The sequence below is a fragment of the Oncorhynchus kisutch genome, linkage group LG29, assembly GCF_002021735.2.
Source record: "Oncorhynchus kisutch isolate 150728-3 linkage group LG29, Okis_V2, whole genome shotgun sequence".
NCBI lineage: Eukaryota > Metazoa > Chordata > Actinopteri > Salmoniformes > Salmonidae > Oncorhynchus > Oncorhynchus kisutch.
In genome coordinates, this window is record NC_034202.2 from 18,674,873 (window position 1) to 18,697,842 (window position 22,970).

A 22,970-nucleotide genomic window follows, 5' to 3' on the forward strand; every position below is an offset into this window, starting at 1 on the left:
ACTCATTGTAGGAGGGAGAACATTGTTTTTAATACTCTCTAAACTTCAAATAGGAAGGGATCTACTTGTTCAGAAAATAATTTGTCAAATTCTGATGTAATTCCATCAACACCTGGTGATTTATTGTTCTTTAGATGTTTGATAGACTCTAGAATCTCTTCAACCTTGATGGGTTCATCACACTGTTTAGATTCTATATCACTGATAGAGTGAACATTATTCAGTGAGTCAAAAAACATATCTGTGGATTCTTGACAGTATGTAGAGCTATACAATTTCCTGTAAAAATTGCTACAGTATTTAGCGATTAATTTTTGGTCATCTGTAATAACACCATCAATGTTTAACTTATGGATAGTGTTATTTGTAGAGTGAAATTTTGAATTCTGTTCTCCCTCCTCAATCCATTTCTTTCCTAGATCTAAATAAAGGCTCCTTCTGCTTTTAATCTATATACACTGCTCAAAAAAATAAAGGGAACACTTAAACAACACAATGTAACTCCAAGTCAATCACACTTCTGTGAAATCAAACTGTCCACTTTGGAAACAACACTGATTGACAATACATTTCACATGCTGTTGTGCAAATGGAATAGACAACAGGTGGAAATTATAGGCAATTAGTAAGACACCCCCAATAAAGGAGTGGTTCTGCAGGTGGTGACCAAAGACCACTTCTCAGTTCCTATGCTTCCTGGCTGATGTTCTGGTCACTTTTGGATGCTGGCGGTCACTCTAGTGGTAGCATGAGACGGACTCTACAACCCACACAAGTGGCTCAGGTAGTGCAGCTCATCCAGGATGGTACATCAATGCAAGCTGTGGCAAGAAGGTTTGCTGTGTCTGTCAGCGTAGTGTCCAGAGCATGGAGGCGCTACCAGGAGACAGGCCAGTACATCAGGAGACGTGGATGAGGCCGTAGGAGGGCAACAACCCAGCAGCAGGATCGCTACCTCCGCCTTTTTGCAAGGAGGAGCAGGAGGAGCACTGCCAGAGCCCTGCAAAATGACCTCCAGCAGGCCACAAATGTGCATGTGTCTGCTCAAATGGTCAGGAACAGATTCCATGAGGGTGGTATGAGGGCCCGACGTCCACAGGTGGGGGTTGTGCTTACAGCCCAACACCGTGTGGGACGTTTGGCATTTGCCAGAGAACATCAATATTGGCAAATTCCCCACTGGCGCCCTGTGCTCTTCACAGATGAAAGCAGGGTTGAACTAGAGTTCCCCCAGCGACCTATGTGATATCAATGTTGTCTCAACCCCATTTTACTCTCAGATAAGGAGTTTGTTGAAATCACCTTATTCCTAGAAACTAATTCAACACCAGGTATGTCCTGCTCTACCATATGGGAGTCTCTCAAAGCATACCTACGTGGCCAAATCATTTCTTATACAGCCAACCAAAACAGAGTTCGCTCTCAGCGACTTCGGGACCTGAGCGAGTCCATAGCCACATTGGATAAGAAGTATGCTACGGATCCTTCCTCTGATCTGAGACTGAAGTGTGAGCTTGTTTTTCCCAGTTATTTTTACATTTTGTTCACGCCTACATGAATAATCATTCAATTTTTTTTAATTTTAAAGCATTTCTCCACCCTTATCCCTTGACTGTTTACAGGAACCATGGTGAGGTGTTTGCTCTGTCCCTGTACTATAGATTGCCCTTTGACCTTTGTAGCCTTCTCCCTGGTGTGTTTAACTTGTCTACGGTATCTTCAAAGCAATTTTTTTATTTGTTTTTATTTGTATTTTTTTTCTTCTAGTTGAGTATATTATTTATATTGATTTGTGTTGTCTTGTGTGTGTAAAACTTAATAAACAGAGTTTAAAAAGAAAAGGATACCTTAGTCTCAATTGGGATTCCCTGTATAAATAAAGGTTAAATAAAAATAACCACAGATTTATAAACACAAAATATCAATAGTTTATTTTGTTTACTGCTTACTATCTGTTGTGTGTGTAAAAGGTGGGCCTACTCAAGGTCTTCTTGGGTACAGGAAAATGGAGTGTGCAAAACCATGTAGCTATTTGTTGATAGAGGAATTTGTTGACAGCCAGAGTGAGTGTCCTCTGCATTATTCATCCATAATTACTGGTGCAGCCATCTGTGATGATGAATGTTCTCTCATTGACTTGTCAGTGCAGTCTGCACAGTGCACATTCTTCCACCCGCTACAGAGCACTCACTTATAACTGAGCATTTTTCCTTAGCTCTTGGGACTGTACAAGCTACCTACATTTACATGTTTGTAATTTAACGGACGCTCTTATCCGAAGCGACTTAGTTAGTGCATTCATATTAAGATAGCTAGGTGGAACAACCACCGAATGTTAGTATTTTAGTGTGGGGGGGGAATGCAAAGCATTATGTTCGGGGAAAATCCAACATAATACATCACTGACTACCACATTTCATATTTTCAAGCATGTTGGTGGCTGCATCATGTTATGGTTCTGCTTGTCATCGGCAAGGACTAGGGAGTTTTTTGGGGATAAAAATAAACAGAATAAAACAAGCAAAATCCTAGAGGAAAACCTGGTTCAGTCTACTTTCCAACAGACACTGGGAGACACATTCTCCTTCCAGCAGGACGAAAACCTAAAACACAAGGCTAAATCTACAGGAGTTGCTTACCAAGATGACATTGAATGTTCCTGAGTGGCCTAGTTACAGTTTACTTAAATTGGCTTGAAAATCTATGGCAAAACTTGAAAATGGCTGTCTAGCAATGATCAACAACCAACTTGACAGAGCTTGACATTTGTTTTTAAGAATAATGTGCAAATATTGTACGATGCAGGTGTGAAAAGCTCTTAGAGACTTACCCAGAAAGACTGATAGGTGTAAACGATGCCAAAGGTGATTCTAAAATGTATTGACTCAGGGGTGAGAATAGTTATAAAAATAATATTTCTGTATTTCACTTTCAAAAAAATTGGAAAAACTTAAAAAAAAAACATGATTTCACTTTGTCATCATGGGGTATTTTGTGTAGATGGGTGAGAGAAAAATATATATTTAATCCATTTTGAATTCGGGCTGTAACACAACAAAACGTGGAATAAACCAAGGGTTATGAATACTTTCTAAAGGCACTGTATGTCTCCACCCTAACAATGGGATTCGTTGTCCATAGAGTGGAACTGGCAGGCTGTCGCTCTGTATTTGATTGAGTTACCCTTCCTATGAAGTAGCGAGGGTTCTGAAATTGACTTGTTGGTTCTTTTAATGGGCGACCAGACGTCTCGCCGGGGGCGGAAGATTGTTGTTGAATTTTTTTTTCTCGCTTCTGACTAGCTATCCTCGGCTGGCCATTTGATTTGTCTCCATACAGATTGTCAAAAGGGCAGGTGGGTCACGATTTTATATTATTGTTCGAATTTATTTTGTGGAAATAAAACCCGAATAGTTTATATTGAAATAATGTGGTAATGGAAAGATAACGTTACAAACTGGCAAAGTTACATTTAGGAACGAATGACAGCTAGCTTGTAACGTTAGATTAGCTATTTGCTAGCTAAGTTAGCTTTTGCGTAAAGTCGCTAACGTTAGCTAACTGGTGAGGTGACCGTTTTGCATCCCGTGACTTAGCGTTAACCAGTAGCTAAGCTGGCGAGGTAACGTTACCTTTTATGATATGTATTATTCCTAACATATTTCGAAACAAACAGTAACGGTGTTGTCAGTGTTAATGTGACTGTTCCTTTTAGCTAGCCCATGTACCGAGTTAGCTAACATCGCTGATAATTCGGAACTCGGACGATATGCAACTGATAATTCTCAACTAGCCTCGCTAGCTAACTAGCTAGTTACATTGGAAATTGCTGTCTGTTGTTGGCAATGTAATTAGCTACAGTATCTAGATATTGTTTAACGTTACAGGAAGGGTGTTATTTTACTTCCGAATGCAAGATAACGTTAGCTAGCAGCTCTTCAGGAAATGACACATTTATAGATATAGCCCCCATTCATTGTCATTATTCCATATTAATGATCAACATGACTGGTTCATTCCACTAAATTGAATCAACTCATATCATGCAACCAGTCTAGTGAAGTGGTTGTTGGGCCTCAGTGGGAAAACATGCCATGTGGTGATCTCCTGTCAAACTCTCAGCTGTCATACTTAATATAGAATGAGAGAGAGTGGGAGGTAGGGTTATTTTGTGGGGCAGGGTCTTACACATTTAGGGTGCTGCAGTCATGCATGTGTTACAGTATAGCCTAATAACAATACTTTGACCTAAAGTGTGCATCAGAAGAACACTTTTACCTGTGCTGTTCCCATGCAGGATGTCAGGATGGATGATGGCCCAGCCCTGCCAGACAGCTTGGTGCTTGAGATCTTCCTGCGTCTCCCTCATGACACTGTGCTGAGTGCTGGCCTGGCCTGCAGACAGTGGTTGGCAGTGTCCAAAGATGAGTTCCTGTGGAGGGAGCTGTTCTACAGCTACTATAGGATCCCCCGCTCTGTGCCCAGACACCCTGGTAGGTCACATAGAACACCAGGCAGTTGGGTTAATTCCATTTTAAACCCAACACCCAACAATACAGGAAATTATGTTGATAACAGCAAATTAATGGTTCCATCATAGGAAAGGATGGACATATTTCAACTTATAACGAAGGAAAGTATTGTACTGTAAAAATGAATGTGCCAGGCCAGCACAGTGCCCTTGTCCAGCTCCTACTTGAGGTATGAATTATTGCAGTACTGAGTCACTATCTTGTGTTCTCGTGTTAACTGTTGCTTATTGTTGCGCAGTGGCTTGAAGTACTGTTGTCGCCGATTTGCATAGATGTTTGACTTCTTCCTCCTATCTCTGTCCCTAGCTTCTCTGTCATGGTACAGGGAGTTCAAGCGTCTGTTTGACTGTATCCCCTGTGTGGAGGTCCAGACTCTGAAAGAGCACCATGACCAGGTCCTCCACCTGGCCTTCTCCCATCGCGGACACCGCTTTTCCTCCTGCTCCAAAGACTGCACCGTCAAGGTCCGTCACATTATATGACTGGAGAAGACCGTAGCTTTAGCCTAGTGCCAGGGATAAGCCAAATAAAGATGTTGTATTCCACAACAACCGATGCAAGGATACATTTTTGCCCCAAGACCAATGTTAGCATAATGGCCCAAATGGATCATTGTCTGCTGTAATGCAAAAACTAAAATATAGCTATTTGTCAATATTACAGCACAGGAGCCATTGTGGACCTTAGTTTCAAGTTTGTAGTGCCCAAAAATGGGATGTAGGGGAAACAAATGTAATTGTTGAGATTTGCACATCGTAGCTGTAGATTTGACATCTCAAATCAAAGGTTATTGGTCGCGTACACAGTTTAGCACTTGTTATAGTGGGTGCAGCGACATACTTGTTACTAGCTCCTAGCAGTGCAGTAAAAATGTCAAATAAGTACATTAATAATAATCAACAACTATAAATCACGAATGTCAGGATGAATCCAGTTAACAACCCCAATATACTGCTTTTCTCATTATCTAACATCCTCCTCTCACCTGCCTGTGCTGGTCAGCTTTGGGACACAGAGCGGCCCGATGGCACCATCACCATGGTGCACAGCTCCAGCATGCGCCAGTTCAACTGGGGCTACACCCAGTTCTCCCAGTTCAACGCTGACGACACCCTGCTACTGGTGTCTGGAGTCTACCTGGGCTCTCATCACTCCTCCTCTGGGGAGATCGCTGTCATCAGCTTGGGTAGGACACACACACTCTCTCCTGCTGTTTCTCACTCGCTTTTGTCTCCTTCCTTGTCTCTCTTCCTCTATTCGTTCTTTCTCTTGTGCTTTCATTGGTCATTTTTCTGGAATGTGCATCACAAACCCCAATTTTATTTTTTTTAAAGAACAATGACTTCATTCAAAACGCAAGTTATCCTCATTATAAATGTTTTGGGACACAAAATGCCGTTACGACACACTGACATTGTGACTCATGTGAGACATAATGTGGAAGAACTGACATATACCAGGCGCACTAAATGACATACGCAGGCGCACCAACAAACATTTCCTCACACTGTCTTTTTACATGCAATACAGGTCTTTAAAGTTACATATTTGCTCTGACACACCCAAGCCAGACCATAGCTACTACAACCAGTGGAGGCTGGTGGGAGGAGCTATAGGAGGACAGGCCCATTGTAATGACATAAATGGAACGGAGTCAAACGTGGTTTCCATATGTTTGATACTGTTTCATTTATTCCATCCAGCCATTACAATGAGCCTGTCCTCTTATAGAGGAGTTGAAATGTGTTGTAGGCTAAATGTAGACGGCAAGTTTCAGTTGCAACAGTCATTGCTGTAGCCTACAGAGAATGTCATCTTGGTTGTCAAAATGATTTGATAAAGGATTCACACACGGGTAAATTACCACTACGTCATGCAATGATTCTCAACACTATACTTGATTATGTCACAGACTAAAATAAGGCATACTATTAGCATTTTTGCAATCAGGAAATGGTGGTGTGATTTCTACATAGTGCATCTTTAATATTTGATCTGTCATACCTATGGTATATGGTCTGATATACCAAGGCTGTCAGCCAATCAGCATTCATAAATATAAACTGGGTGGTTCGATCCCTGAATGCTGATTGGCTGACAGCCATGGTATATCAGACCGTATATCACAGGTGTGACAACTTTTATTTTTACTGCTCTAATTATGTTGATAATCCTGTTTGAATGTACATTACTATAGATAAATCCAACAGGAGAAATTGAGTGATGAAAGTTGGACAGAGAATGTCAATCTCTGAGCAAGAAAATAATAATAAAAAATAATAATAATAAAAAATCACTTGGATGATTGATTGTTAGGCTATTTTCTGGCAGTCAGATGTTAAGACTACAAACCATTATAAATGGCCTATTTGTTAGATTTATTTCAATAGGCATAGGCTACTGACTAAAATCGGGGTTTATAATTGCAATTCAGCTTTGCCGTGGTTTGCTGCGCTAGTTGCAGGTAGCCTATAGGCCAACATCGGGGGTGGCAGGGTAGCCTAGTGGTTAGAGCATTGGACTAGTAACCGAAATCCCCGAGCTGACAAGGTACAAATCTGTCGTTCTGCCCCTGAACAGGCAGTTAACCCACTATTCCTAGGCCGTCATTGAAAATAAGAATTTGTTCTTAACTGACTTGCCTAGTAAAATAAAGGTAAAATACAAATGTAAAAATTTTAAAATCTATTTCAGGGAAAAATCCACAATGAAACTGACATTAAATTTTGAGAATTATACATTTGCGATAGATCTGTCACCATGATCACAATGGATAACTTCCAATTTAATTAAACATGACCATTTCATAACTGCATAATAACACAAGCCTACAACAACAAACTGAAGTTATAGACTATGTATTAAATCTGTTCTCCTGCTCCATGTAGGCTACACAAGTGGCACAAATTGATTTGCAATGACTCAAGCATATTGTAATTTCAACATATTTATTGTATCAAATGGTAGGCTACAGTAGTCTACAATGGCATATAAATAAATAGCCGACTTGATGGCCAACAGATGCAAATGTATCATTCTCCACATTTTAATCAATGTCATTCCCCATAACAGAAGCTCAAGAGGGAGTTCCATAACTTTCAAGTTTCCACTCGCGCAGCTCTTGAGACCTTAGAACTCGTGAGCACGCATAAAACCCTTCGCTTGATACGGTTTTCCATCAGAAAAGGCGACATTAAAATGCAGTTTACTTTAAACCACCACCACAGAGCAAATGTATCTAAAGCGCTCTAGTGAGCCTAAAGTCATTCTCCAGTGCTTTGTCGCTGTTATCAGTTCTACCGCGTTAATGTTTTCTGGAAAAATGGTTGGTAATAGGTGTCTCCATAATGACAATCTAAATAGCCTACCTACAAATGGTAAAAAAGTTGTCACGACATGCGCGCGTGCTGCTCGGTCTCCGTGACCTAGCTACAGCGCTTTCTCAACCAGTGATCTCAACACACACCCTTCCGGCCATCCCCACCACTCGTTCACTCATTCAGTAACAGCCTTCTCACTGCCTGATAGTCGGCAGCAGCAGGTCACAGTGAAATATAATAATGAGAAATGCCATGGCGGCCGCGATGCAATTTAGAAGTAGCTCAAAAACCCGAAACCCGCGAGCAATACATTTTTACCCGCAACTTCGTTTTCAAAGTCGCCCTTATTTGGCCGAAAAACTGCGGACATGGCATGTCTGGTACAAACCCGTATAAATTGTCTGATCGCCCTCTAGTGGCACAAGTAAGAACTGGCCAAAAAGCCAAAGTCGGAGAAGAAGAAAAAAAAACGTTCCTTGACAGAATAATTAAAGGCATACAACGACCAAATAAGCATGACACATTGGTGCAGGAAATGAAGAAATGTATTTAAAATGCTGAAATTAAACAATTAACTATGCTAATTAGGAAAGCTGTGTGCATTAAGGAAATGGTTGCCTGTCTCTAAAAACCTGTCTAAGCGCCTGTTATGTTCAGTGATTTAAGTAAATAAGTGCTGGGGCTATAAATGGAAGTTTTACAGTAGGCTATTTTTTATTATTTGTTAATGCTATATACAACGTCCTGTGTACATAAGTGGACATTTTATGAAGGGATATATATATATATATATATATATATATATATATATATATTGTTTTACTATAAAATATATGTCCAGTTTGGGTTGCAGTTGTAAACAGTCTGTCTGGCCCGCAAATTAGTTCTTGTTTTTTCAATATGGCCCATGCGGTGATCGAGTTTAAGGGATCATTATCCGATGTGGAAAACATGGAGAACCATAACTGTCTTGTCCTCCTCCACAGAGAACTACACCCTCCTGTCACGTGTGAGGAACAAGCCCTATGATGTGTTTGGCTGCTGGCTGAACGAGACCCACCTCATCTCTGGCAACCTGCACTGGATCGGCAACATGACCTCCTGCTCTGTGCTCTGGCTAAACAAAGCCTTTCAGGTCGGTCCCCTACATGGTCAAAATGTTATGGTTGGTAGAGGACAACAGTTCTTGAACAATTTATATATTGACCATTTTGACTGGATCATTGTATGACTGGTCAAACTGAGCTAAATTGTGGATGTCTCGCACAGAATTAATGTGAATTAATCAGTTTCTTTGATTTTGGTCCATGTCAGCTCCCCCTTGCTCTCCCCTAGTCAGAGCTATCAGCCCCCTAAGTATATTTGCTTAAGTTCCTTCCAGTCTAATGACCTGTATGTATTTCACTGTGCCATGTGTGTTCATGCATGACCCTTTCTCTCCACAGGATGTGGAGTCTGAAAATGTCAACGTGGTCAAGCGGCTCTTTAAGATCCAGAACATCAACGCCAGCACCATCCGCACCGTGATGGTGGCCCACTGCCGGCGCCACGACTCCCCAGACCTGCTGCTTGACTATGAGGCCCAGGGTCAGAGCCAGCCCTTGAGTCACCAACCCCTGCTTTTTGACCTGGGCACCACTGACAGCGAGGAGGATGAGGAGGACGACGAAGAGCGCCGGCGGGAGATGAGACTGCAGGGTCTGTCAACAGCCCACCTCCCTCAGCTCACCCCCTCTGGGCTGGAGCATGTCATACAGGTGGGCACTCCCAAAGGTTGTGTGTTACAGTAGAGAAGGCCAGTATGAAAACATGGATTTCTATGTAACAAATGGAAAGTCTGTGAAATAGTCATTTGTCCACATGCACTTTATAACTTCATCCTGATGAGGAATGGGCATTTGACATTATTTCACTATCCGGATAGTTGAAATTACAAAAAATGTAATAGAAATAAATGCTCTGGACTCTCTTGACCAATCAAAATGACACACATGCACATGGCAGAGAACCGGCTGCTTTTCTCCGCTAGTGAAAAGTCAGATTTTTGCCATGATGGAACTGATTCAGTCAAGGTTTTCTGGTGAGTGTTTTGCATTGATCGGTCTCAAGTCTTGCGCACCTAACAGAGTTCGCATGTCTGTAATTGCCATTTGGAACTGGCAAAATAGCATACCAATGTCAGGGCAGACTGGGGGGCTAATGCCGCGTTCACGTGCTCGTCCGAACTACCCATTTCCTAGTTGTGATGTCGGAAATGTGACTTTGTTTCATTCATATGCTTTTTGTCAGGAACAATTCTTCAACCAATAAGATTCTAACAAAATTGATAAGCTAGGTAACATTTCTAATAATAAAGTTTACTTGCTTCACATTGACAATATGGTCAAACTAGCTATGTTATCCATATTGATTAGGTTGTAGCAGTCAAATGTTTCATTTTTTTTGGTTGAAAAAGTTGGTGGTGAAATGTAGCAATTCAGTCCACTTATAATTCTAATTTGGAGGGTCGTTCAAGTGAAACTTCCCAGTTGGAACTAGGAATTTCCGATAACTCTGATAGCATGTGAACGTGAAATAAATGCGCCGCAGTAGCTCAACGCACGTTATAAAAACTACATTCAATTTTTTTAATTAAAGGCCCAGTGCAGTCAAATGTGATTTACTGTCTTTTATATACACTGAGTGTACAAAACATTAGTATTGAGTTGCATCCCCTTTTGCCCTCAGAACAGCCTCAATTCGTCGGGGCATGGACTTTACAAGGTGTCATGCGTTCCACAGGGATGCTCGCCCATGTTGACTCCAATGCTTCCCAAGGTTGTGTCAAGTTGGCTGGATGTCCTTTGGATGGTGGACCAGTCTTGAAACTCAATCTTTTGTCTTGCCCATTCAATCAATGAATGGCACACGTATACGATCTGTGTCTCGTGGCTTAAAAATCCTTCTTTAACCTGTTTTTTTTTTTCACCTTTATTTAACTTCTCTAGGGTAGGGGGCAGCATTTGGAATTTTGGATGAAAAGCATGCCCAAATTAAACTGCCTTCTACTCAGGCCCAGAAGATAGGATATGCATATAATTACTAGATTTGGATAGAAAACACTCTAAGGTTTCCATAACTGTTAAAATAATGTCTGAGTATTAACATAACTGATTTGGCAGGTGCAAACCTGAGAAAATCCATTCAGGAAGAAGGATTTTTTGTTTGTTGTAGTTTTCTATTCAATGCCATTACAGTATCCATTGACTTAGGACTCAAATTGCAGTTCCTATGCCCTCCACTAGATGTCAACAGTCTAGAAATGGTTTCAGGCTTCTGACCCTGCTGTGTCAGAGCTTTTTCATGCGCGCGACCGAGAGAGTGCCTTTCTTGTTTACCTTTTATATTGACGACGTCATTGTCCGGTTGAAATATAATCGATTATTTAGGTTAAAAACAACCTGAGGATTGAATATAAACATCGTTTGACATGTTTCTATGAACTTTACGGATACAGTTAGAATTTTTTTTGTCTGCCTGTTGTGACTGCGTTTGAGCCTGTGGATTACTGAAGAAAACACGCAAACAAAACGGAGGTTTTCAGATATAAAGAGACTTCATCGAACAAAAGGAACATTTATTGAATAAATGAATATCTTCTGATTGCAAACATGTGAAGATCATCAAATGTTAGTTATTCATTTGATCTCTATTTCTGACTTGTGTAACTCTTCTACTTGGCTGGTTACTGTTTGTAATGATTTGTCTGCTGAGCTATGTTCTCAAATAATTGTAAGGTATGCTTTCGCCGTAAAGCATTTTTGAAATCTGACACCGTGGTTGGATTCACAAGAAGTTCATCTTTAAACCTATGTAAAATAGTTGTATCTTTTCAGAATTTTTATAATGAGTATTTCTGTATTTGAATTTGGCACTCTGCAATCTCACTGGATTTTGGCCAGATGGGACACTAGCAGGTAGGCTAGTTGAGAACAAGTTCTCATTTGCAACTGCGACCTGGCCAAGATAAAGCATAGCAATTCGACACATACAACAACACAGAGTTACACATGGAATAAACAAAACATACAGTCAATAATACAGTAGAACAAAAGAAAACAAAAGGTTTATATACAGTGAGTGCAAATGAGGTAAGATAAGGGAGTTAGGCAAAAAATAGGCCATGGTGGCGAAGTAATTACAATATAGCAATTAAACACTGGAATGGTAGATGTGCAGAAGATGAATGTGCAAGTAGAGATACTGGGGTGCAAAGGAGCTAAATAAATACTGTATGGGGATGAGGTAGGTAAATATAGGCTGTTTACAGATGGGCTATGTACAGGTGCAGTGATGTTGCTTAAAGCTAGTGATATGATATGAGTCTCCAGCTTCAGAGATTTTTACAGTTCGTTCCAGTCATTGGCAGCAGAGAACTGGAAGGATAGACGATCAAAGGAGGAATTGGCTTTGGGGGTGACCAGTGAAATATACCTGCTGGAGCATGTGCTACGAGTGGGTGCTGCTATGGTGACCAGTGAGCTAAGATAATGGGGCTTTACCTAGCAGAGACTTATAGATGACCTGGAGCCAGTGGGTTTGGCAACGAGTATGAAGCGAGGGCCAGCCAACGAGAGCGTACAGGTCGCAATGGTGGGTAGTATATGGGGCTTTGGTGACAAAACTGATGGCATCACCGAAGTCGAGGATCGGTAGGATGGTCAGCTTGACCATCAGCTGAAGGATGCTTTTTTGCGATATAGGAAGCCAATTCTAGATTTAATTTTGGATTGGAGATGCTTAATGTGAGTCTGGATGGAGAGTTTACAGTCTAACCAGACACCTAGGTATTTGTAGTTGTCCACGTATTCTGAGTCCGAGCCGTCCAGAGTAGTGATGCTGTACGGGCGAGCAGGTGCGGGCAGTGATCGGTTGAATAGCATGCATTTAGTTTTACTTGCGTTTAAGAGTAGTTGGAGGCCAACTCCTCCCCTCCTACACTGATTTGAAGTGGATTTAATAAGGGATCATAGACTGACCAGGTGAAAGCTGTTATGCAAAGAGAATGTTGTTCCTGATGTTTTGTACACTGTATTTTTTCACAATGAGGTTTGAATAATACTGCGAAAATGATCCCCTTTTGGTGAAAGAGCTGTTTGAAAATGCTGCTTGAAATTTTTGCCTGTTTTGCCTGTCTTGTGATGTCACCAGGCGGTAAATTCATTAATAGACCGATAAGAAAGAGTTCCAAACCTCTGCCAATAACATCTCATTTTCAGTTTCCCCCTGCCCACTCAGACCACTCCGACAGTCCTAGCAAAATTCATGCTTGAGATATTGCTCTTTGCTAAGAAGCTAATTGTGTTTCTTTTGTTTTCAATTGAAATGGTCAAAATCACAGTAAGGTACTTGACGCGGCAATCTGCAGTAGAAACGATAACAAAGCTGTCTCCCTGGTTCAGTAAAATCTGATGGCTGGGCCTGGAGAAATTTAACCACTCAAGTTCATAGAGCACTATGGATGCAAGGACCGACCATCCATTGTATCAAAATTATAGTTTTAACCATGTTTTGAGGCTATAGTTTGTAAGAAATTGTAAACAAACATTGGAGTAAAACAAGCTTATATTTTGGGTTCTGATGGGTAATGACAGTGGAACTAAGCTCATGAGACATTTTATACGTTTTATATATTATTTTAAAAATCAATGAGTACAATTAATTCATAAGTCCAAAAATGGATGCAGCAACTCCTGATTTCCCCTTTTAATTGTTATCCAGAAATTATTTGACTTTGAGATAAAAAGTGCAATGCAGCCATTTTAAGTATTTAAAATGTCATGGTATATCCTTTTAGGTAACAATGTCACAAGGATAATTACATTTGTAACAACTTTTTCATTGTCAAAATAGGCCCAAAAAATATAGATAAAAAAAAATGACCAACTCAAGTAATCGAATACTAACATCTGTTCGGATATTCGATTAACTGTGCACATCCCTAATCTTGATTTGGTATTCGCTGATCCTTTCTCCCCTCTCCCTCTGGTGCCCTCAGGGTCGTCACAGTGAGGCCTCAGAGGCGAGGGAGCTGGAGACCAAGTGGGCCCGGCTCATGGCTAGAACCCACACCAAGGCCCCAGACCCCAAAGTGCTCTCCTCGGCCCCTGGGGACGAAGAGGATAAGACCTACCTGCTCTTCACCACCGGCAGCCTTACCTACTCCCCCCACCAGATCGGCATCAAGCGGATCATGCCTGACCAGATGACCACGTCTGGGCCTGTTTTGGGTGAGGAGCGCAGCACTGACGAGTTCTTTGACTCTCTGGACCATGTGATCGACATTCACGGCCACATCATCGGCATGGGTCTGTCTCCAGACCACAGGTGAGTGAGTGTTAGTCATGAGTAGTAGTGTGAAGAGGCTGGATAACTTGGTTGGCATGGCTACAGGGGCAAAGATGTTGCAGGAGGAGTGTACCTGAAACCCCTTGAATGACTGTCATAGTAACTATTTGTTTTGCAAATCACCTTGCTTTCCTCACTTTGTTTATAATGCTGAACAAGTACACCTTTAACAAGTATGTCCATGCTGTTGTCCGTCTGTCCAGGTATCTGTATGTGAACAGTCGGGCTTGGCCGGCGGGCTGCGTGATCTCTGACCCCATGTCTCCGCCCCCCATTGCCGAGGAGATCGACCTGCACGTTATTGACCTGAAAAGCCTGCGGGAGGAGAGACGGAGCCTGAGGGCCCACCGAGCCTTCACGCCCAACGACGAGTGCTTCTTCATCTTCCTGGACGTCAGCAGAGACTTTGTGGCCAGGTACATATGTCAAGTCTGCTCTAACATTTACAGGCAGTATGGGGTCGCTATGGTGGTGTTTTATAAAGAATTTCGGATCCCTTTTTAAAAGTTGTCTGTGTAAAGGTATTGGGCGTTTGTGTCCGATACTAACAGGGAGAAATTGTGTGGATTATATGAAGGACATGTCTTACCATATGCATATTTTCTGATTTGATAACACCATAATACTGTTCAGAATTAGTTTTATGAAGTTGAACTGAGCACAGAAATCACCTACTTTAGTCATTCACCAGTGACTGGTCTATCGCTCTCCCCCTAGTGGTGCAGAGGACAAACACGGTTACATCTGGGACCGCCACTACAACATCTGCCTGGCGCGGCTGCAGCACGACGACGTGGTCAACTCTGTGGCCTTCAGCCCGGCCGACCAGGAGCTGCTGCTCTCCGCCAGCGACGACTCCACCATCAAGGTTTGGCGCTCGCCACGCATGGTCCGCCTGGCCCAGACGCCTGCCCGCCCTCCACGCCCACGCAGCCTCCTCTCCTGGCTGGGCCGCAACAAGAAGACCACCTCTGTCAACGGGAAACCCTGAGACAGGCGGAAGGGGACTGGAGATAGTGGGGGGAAAGACTCATGGGTGACACACTCTCCAGTAGTTATCTTCAGTGTGGGCAAATCACACTTTTACCTTGAACTCACTGTGTTATGGCTGCCTACACATTGTGGTACATGTGAGAGCTGGGGTAAGCCAGAAGGAGGTGCAACAGTCCTCTGCATAAATGTCATTATTTAAGGTGACACCTAACAAGGTGAATTGCTCCTACAGTGAAGATCAGACAAGTTCCTCCTGGACCTTTGCAAAGTCTGGGGGGGGGGGGTGACATTCATTTTATTTAACGATCATGTTTCCAATTATTGAATGAACTACTGGAGAAGAAACATTGGAGAGGACTTCAGGAGATAAAATGATAGTTTGTTCACTAAAGGAAAAGGAGACATTAAATATGGTCAAAGATCACCCCATTTCTTGTCTTCGGTTAAGTATTTCGCTCTGTCAATACGAGTTATTATATATATTCTTTCACGTTTTTTTAATGTTGGTTGTACCATCACATTAGTGATGTCCGCAGATCTGCAATCATGACATCTGAAATGACCTCTGATTGGAGAGACCTATCCCAGCTCTCGTCATGCATAAAAACATGTTGTAAAAGTTTGTTTTTAAATGTCTTTTTGTTTTGTTTTCGCTGGCTATTCTGCAACTTTACGCCAGCTTTGAGTGACTTTTTAAAAAATAAATAAGAAATTTCTATCACTTTCATGATAGGCTCAATCTAAGTTCCTTGTCTTCAGTTATGATCAGAGCCAAACACACAAGTACTCAACCAAAGACAGTCAACATATTAAGTTACCACAATTTCTTTAGGACAGGTGCAAAATAAGTTTTGTCAAAAGATCCATTATGTTTCAGGTAGTTTGTATTTTCTCCACAGTCAGTTATTTAGCTGTATCAGCTATAGGACTGTGGCAGTCATGAAATTTAGTCAGCTGGTTGTCATGCAAATGAGGCTAGTTGATTTAGCAGACAGGATATGCTAAAGTTCCATGCCATTATTTTATTGTAAGAATATAATTGAACTTAGCTGAATAAAATAAAGGATATTTTTCCCCTTCCAGAGCGAGTGTGCATATGAAGTGGCAATGTTGAGTGTGAAAATGATTATTTGAAACAGGTCCTACACACACTAGATTGAGTTGTGAATGATACAAAACTTAAATGTCTTAGAAATATAATTCTCTATTACTGAGCTATTCAAAATCAAATACTAATTTACTATAATTGTAGGCTAACTAAGCCTCCCTGCACAGTCAATGAACCAACATCACTTAGGCCAACAACTCTCCCAGACTCATGGATAGAACGTTTGGAGCGTAGCATAAGGTAACCAGTCCATCCAGTATGCACCATAATACAGTCCACACTCAAAGGTGATTATTAGAATTTGTTTAATTTGAGTATAGGTTAGACAAAGTATGTACCAAAGACATCTTAAATTTGTTTTTTCATTTTTTTTCTGTCACGTGTACTGTGAGGTAGGCTATTACTTGTATAATGGCATCTGTGTTGGTAGAATTCCCCATCACTGAGAATGGGGTCATCATTCTGTAGATGTGTGGAAATGATCCAACCATTATGTAGAATATAATAAACCAAATGTCTCAATCTGACTCCAATATGTAAATACATGCAACAGGCCCTGTACATCTCTGGAGCAATCTAGTGAGCCTTACATCACATCTCAGTATGACTATAATGAGTATGTCTAACTGGCACCATTATGCAGTTATTAAGAGATACATATAGTGGCTATATTGAGTCATCATGCTGGGTCTCAGTGCACGTCGCAAGTATATCACCTTCTCTCACTCTTCCACTACAACAGTCTTAAGTGTGTTGCGTACTAACAATCCATGTCCAGAGTGCAAAAGAAGAGATTAAGGGTATCTTCACATATAGTCCTCTTTAAATGGGGCAGCAGGTAGCCTAGTGGTTAGAGCATTGGGCCAGTAACCAAAAAGTTGCTAGATCAAGGTAAAAATATGTCATTATGCACCTCAACAAAGGGCAATTAGCCCACTGTTCCTGGTAGGCCGTCATTGTTAAGAAGTTGTTCTTAACTGACTTGCCTAGTTAAATAAAGGTTAAAAAATGAACCGAACTCAGGGGTAAAAAGAAAAGCTAAAGAACTCTGTTCTTTTCATATTCACACTCCCCTTGACTTTAAACTCTTAACAGGTCACTTCATCTATATTGTGTTCCGAGTCCTCTGCATTCATATTGCTATGTTAAGGGACCAACATCTTTTTCCAACATTCACTCAATGCACTCTTTTTACAATGCACTTTTTACTAAGTGCAGGACAAGTCATTCCACCAGAACATGTTATTGGACAGCTACAGTATACCCCTTCCTGTGTTTACAAATATTGCTCCATATCGCAAATCAACTACTCAGCAAAAAAAAAAGAAACATCCTCTCACTGTCAACTGCGTTTATTTTCAGCAAACTTAACATGTGTAAATATTTGTATGAACATAAGAAGATTCAACTGAGACAAACTGAACAAGTCCCACAGATGTGACAAACAGAAATGGAATAATGTGTCCCTGAACAAAGGGGGGGGGGTGGGGGGGGGGGGGTCAAAAGTAACAGTCAGTATCTGATGTGGCCACCAGCTGCATTAAGTACTGCAGTGCATCTCCTCATGGACTGCACCAGATTTGCCCGTTCTTGCTGTGAGATGTTACCCCACCAAGGCACCTGCAAGTTCCCTCACCCTCCGATCCAACAGGTCCCAGACGTGCTCAATGGGATTGAGATCCAGGTTCTTCGCTGGCCATGGCTGAACACTGACATTCCTGTCTTGCAGAAAATCACGGACAAAACGAGCAGTATGGCTGCTGACATTGTCATGCTGGAGGGTCATGTCAGGATGAGCCTGCAGGAAGGGTACCACATGAGGAGGATGTCTTCCCTGTAACGCACAGCGTTGAGATTGCCTGCAATGACAAGCTCAGTCCGATGATGCTGTGACACACCGCCCCCAGACGATGATGGACACTCCACCTCCAAATCGATCCCGCTCCAGAGTACAGGCCTCGGTGTAACGCTCATTCCTTCGATGATAAACGCGAATCCGACCATCACCCCTGGTGAGACAAAACCGCGACTCGTCAGTGAAGAGCACTTTTTACCAGTCCTGTCTGGTCCAGCGACAGTGGGTTTGTGCACATAGGCGGTGTTGTTGCCGGTGATGTCTGGTGAGGACCTGCCTTACAAACAGGCCTACAAGCCCTCAGTCCAGCCTCTCTCAGACTATTGCGGACAGTCTGAGCACTGATGGAGGGATTGTGCATTCCTGGTGTAACTCGGGCAGTTGTTGTTGCCATCCTGTACCTGTCCCGCAGGTGTGATGTTCAGATGTACTGATCCTGTGCAGGTGTTGTTACACATTGCAATTTATTGCCCTGGCCACATCTGCAGTCCTCATGCTTCCTTGCAGCATGCCTAAGGCACATTCACGCAGATGAGCAGGGACCCTGGGCATTTTTCTTTTGGTGTTTTTCAGAGTCAGTAGAAAGGCCTCTTTAGTGGCCTAAGTTTTCATAACTGTGACCTCAATTGCCTACTGTCTGTAATCTGTCAGTGTCTTAACGACCGTTCCACAGGTGCATGTTCATTAATTGTTTATGGTTCATTGAACAAGCATGGGAAACAGTGTATAAACTTGGATTTTTACAAATTATCTTTGAAAGACAGGGTCCTGAAAAAGGGACATTTCTTTTTTTGCTGAGTGTACATTATACTTAAAAAAAAAAAAGTAAAATGGCTCTTTGGCAAGCTTTTGCTACAGCCTATATCAATGAGCTTTAGCATTCTAGCTAACAACTGCTGCATCCAAAATAGTTATTTTGCAAAGATCATAACCAAATATAACCTTACCGACTGTTCAAGCAAGAATTTTAAAAAAAATCATTGGAAGCGTATAAGAACCACAAAAAGTGACTGTTTAGAAGTAATAAATCAAGGCTATGTTGAATGGGTGCAGATGGCGACGGCTTTCTTACTGCCGCCAAGAGTTGCGCGCATCTGTGCGTGATGGCAGTGTTGTTACCTTGAAAAGAACATTTTGGAAGCTAATAGATTACAATTATGTCTCATCTTTTAACTAAATGCAATCAGAAGATAACAATAATATTTACATGTTAATAGTAACAGAATACATAGCAATAGAATAACTGCAGATTAAATTGAAAGTTGTACACCCATACGCTACTGTCCCTTTAAGAGCTAGAATTGATTTTGTATCTGATGTTGTGATTCTCACCAAATATGTTGTTGTCTTCTCACACTATTCAAACCCCACAAGTGAATAAAACAGCTTATGTAGCTCTCTTTATATATTGCAAATAAATAATCTGAACTAAAATCTCCACGCATATTTTGGAATTTCTGTGCTTCCTTGACAATCGCTAATCAATATCCCAAAACAGCAAGATTTTTTCTGAGAGCCTGCACATCATCATCTTCCCTCGTGTGGTTCCAATGTGAGGGGTTATTTGTATTTATTATGGATCCCAATTACTCTTCCTGGGGTCCATCAAAATTAAGGCAGTTTATACAATTTTAAAAACATTACAATACATTCACAGATTTCACAACACACTGTGTGCCTTCAGGCCCCTAATACACCACGACCACATATCTACAGTACTAAATCCATGTGTACGTACAGTGCGTGTGTTATTGTGTGTGTGTGTATGTATGTGTCTATGTTTGTGTTGCTTCACAGTCCCTGCTGTTCCATAAGGTGTATTTTTATCTGCTTTTTTTAAATCAAATTTTACTGCTTGCATCAGTTACTTCATGTGGAATAGAGTTCCATGTAGTCATGGCTCTACGTAGTACTGTGTGCCTCCCCATAGTCTGTTCTGGACTTGGGGACTGTGAAGAGACCTCTGGTGGCATGTCTTGTGGGGTATGCATGGGTGTCCGAGCTGTGTGCCAGTAGTTTAGACAGACAGCTCGGTGCATTCAACATGTCTATACCTCTCAAAAAAAAGAAAAGTAGTGATGAAGTCAATCTCTCCTCCACTTTCAGCCAGGAGAGATTTACATGCATATTATTAATATTAGCTCTCTGCGTACATCCAAGGACCAGCCGTGCTGCCCGGTTAAGTGAGTGTTTTGTTCCAAATACAATGCTTTTAGTTTTATAAATATTTAGGGCTAACTTATTCCTTGCCACCCACTCTGAAACGAACTGCAGCTCTTTGTTGAGTGTTGCAGTCATTTCAGTCGCTGCAGTAGCTGACGTCATCCACATACATAGACACTCTGGCTTTACTCAAAGTCACTGAAGTCTAACAAGACAGCCCCCACAATAATTTTATCATCAATTTCTCTCAGCCAATCATCAGTCATTTGTGTAAAGTGCTGTGCATGTTGAGTGTCCTTCCCTATAAGCATGCTGAAATTCTGTTGTCAATTTGTTTACTGTGAAATAGCATTGTATCTGGTCAAACACAATTTTTTCCAGAAGCTTACTAAGGGTTGGTAACAGGCTGATTGGTCGGCTATTTGAGCCAGTAAAGGGGGCTTTCGTGAAGAGGGCACGACGAAGCTTATTCCCCCTCAGGAAACTAAAATATTTGGCATGGGTTCTCAGATCTTCAAAAGGTTCTACAGCTGCAACATCGAGAGCATGACTGGTTGCATCACTGCCTGGCACAGCAACTGCTCGGCCTCCAACCACAAGGCACTACAGAGGGTACTGTATACGGCCCAGTACATCACTGGGGCTAAGCTGCCTGCCACCTAGGACCTCTACACCAGGCGGTGTCAGAGGAAGGTGTCAGAGGAAGGCCCTAAAAATTGTGAAAGACCCCAGCCATAGACTGTTATCTCTACTACCGCATGACAAGCGGTACCGGAGCACCAAGTCTAGGTCCAATAGGCTTCTCAACAGTTTTTACCCCTAAGCCATAAGACTCCTGAACAGGTAATCAAATGGCTACCCGGACTATTTGCATTGTCCCCCCCCCCTTTTACGCAACTGCTACTCTCTGTTTATCATATATGCATAGCCACCTTAACCATACCTACATGTACAAAATACCTCAATTAGCCCAACTAACCGGTGCCTGTATATAGCCTCACTACTGTATATAGCCTCACCGCTGTTATTTTTCAGTCTTTTTACTGTTGTTTTTTTATTTCAATTGTTCACCTAATACCTATGTTTTACTCACAAATCGCACGGTTGGTTAGGACCTGTAAGTAAGCATTTCACTGTAAGGTCTACACATGTTGTATTCGGCGCACGTGACAAATAAACTTTGATTGGATTTACTATTCTTGGGTAGCGGAATGACTTTGGTTTCCCAACCAGGCCTGAGGGCACACGCTCGGTAGTAGGCTTAAATGGAAGATGTGGCAAATAGGAGTGGCAATATTGTCCACTAATATCCTCAGTAATGTTCCATCCAGGTTGTCAGACCCCAGTGGCTTGTCATTGTTGATAGACAACCATTTTTTCACCTCTTCTACACTGACTTTACAGAATTCAGAAGTACAATTATATTCTTTCATAATTTGGTCCGATAGACTTGGATGTGTAGTGTCAGCGTTTGTTGTTGGCATGTCATCCCTAAGTTTGCTTATCTTGCCAATGAAAAAGTCATTAAAGTAGTTTGCAATATCAGTGGGCTTTGTGATGAATGAGCCATCTGATTCAATGAATGAAGGAGCTAAGTTGGCTTTTCTTCCCAAAATCTAATTTAAGGTGCCCCAATACTTTTTACTATCTTGCTTTATATAATTTATTTGTTTCATAGTGTAGTTTCCTTTTATTTAGTTTAGTCACATGATTTCTTAAATTTGCATTACGTTTGCCAATCAGTTGGGCTGCCATATTTATTTACTTATTTACCATACCTCTTGCCTCATCCCTCTCAACCATACAATTTTTCAATTCCTCATCAATCCAAGGCAATTTAACAGTTTTTACAGTCATTTTCTGAATGGGTGCTTATTAGTAACTGGAATAAGTATTTTCAGAAATGCGTCAAGTGCAGCGTCTGGTTGCTCCTCATCACACACCACAGACCAGCAAATATTCTTTACATCATCAACATATGAATCATTACAAAATGTCTTGTATGACCTCTTATACACTATATTAGGCCCAGCCTTTGGAGCTTTGGTTTTCCTAAATATGGTTATTATATTGTGATCACTACATCCTATGGATTTGGATACTGCTTTAAAGCAAATATCTGCAGCATTAGTAAAGATGTGATCAATACATGTTGATGATTTCATTCCTTGGGTTATGGCAGAGGAAACGGTGTTGCAGTATTCTAGTGTCTGGTGCGGGAATAATGACAAGTGAACCGGAGTGGCTTTGTGTTCACATTGCCCTAAAAAAGGGAACCGGACCGAGGAATTCAAGTGCACCGAACTCAGACCACATCTTGAGATGGTCCCAGTTCGGTTCACTTCTGGGGCTCTTTAGAGGGGAATGCTTTCCTTTGGAGTGTGCACACTGAAAAAAAAATTAAGCAAACTGCACTTAGTTCACAAAAATTGTCTGAAAGGGACCAAGTGTGAAAACACTGAGGTGATTCAATGGTCAAGTGGGATTTTACTGCTGGTGTGTCAGTAATAAGGTCACTGCAACAGCCCTAATCAGGTACGACAGTACTATGTCATACATTTGTTTGGAACATAATTCTCACACACACGCACGCACGCACACACACGCACATT

At 41.6% G+C, this 22,970-nt stretch overlaps 1 protein-coding gene across 2 annotated transcripts; it reads left to right on the forward strand.

The window, feature by feature from the left end:
* Positions 1 to 3,198: 3,198 nt before the first annotated feature.
* Positions 3,199 to 16,346, forward strand: fbxw5 (F-box and WD repeat domain containing 5). 2 transcript variants are annotated; one of them, XM_020465359.2, is made up of 9 exons: positions 3,199 to 3,355; positions 4,298 to 4,493; positions 4,839 to 4,996; positions 5,535 to 5,718; positions 8,839 to 8,987; positions 9,298 to 9,609; positions 13,890 to 14,218; positions 14,443 to 14,655; positions 14,957 to 16,346. In XM_020465359.2, the coding sequence occupies exons 2-9, from the start codon at positions 4,307 to 4,309 to the stop codon at positions 15,228 to 15,230; spliced, it is 1,806 nt and encodes a 601-aa protein (XP_020320948.1). In that variant the 5' UTR covers positions 3,199 to 3,355; positions 4,298 to 4,306; the 3' UTR covers positions 15,231 to 16,346. The 2 variants fall into 2 exon arrangements, with proteins under 2 accessions (XP_020320948.1, XP_031665261.1); XM_031809401.1 differs by lacking the exon at positions 3,199 to 3,355 and adding an exon at positions 3,525 to 3,622.
* Positions 16,347 to 22,970: the final 6,624 nt, after the last annotated feature.

Excerpts from the sequence above, each read along its gene's own strand:
- fbxw5 (XM_020465359.2), top strand. The coding sequence starts at position 4,307 with ATGGATGATGGCCCAGCCCTGCCAGACAGCTTGGTGCTTGAGATCTTC. Across the intron at positions 5,719-8,838 it reads GATCGCTGTCATCAGCTTGG|AGAACTACACCCTCCTGTCA; the intron begins GTAGGACACACA and ends CCTCCTCCACAG. Across the intron at positions 14,219-14,442 it reads GGTCTGTCTCCAGACCACAG|GTATCTGTATGTGAACAGTC; the intron begins GTGAGTGAGTGT and ends CCGTCTGTCCAG.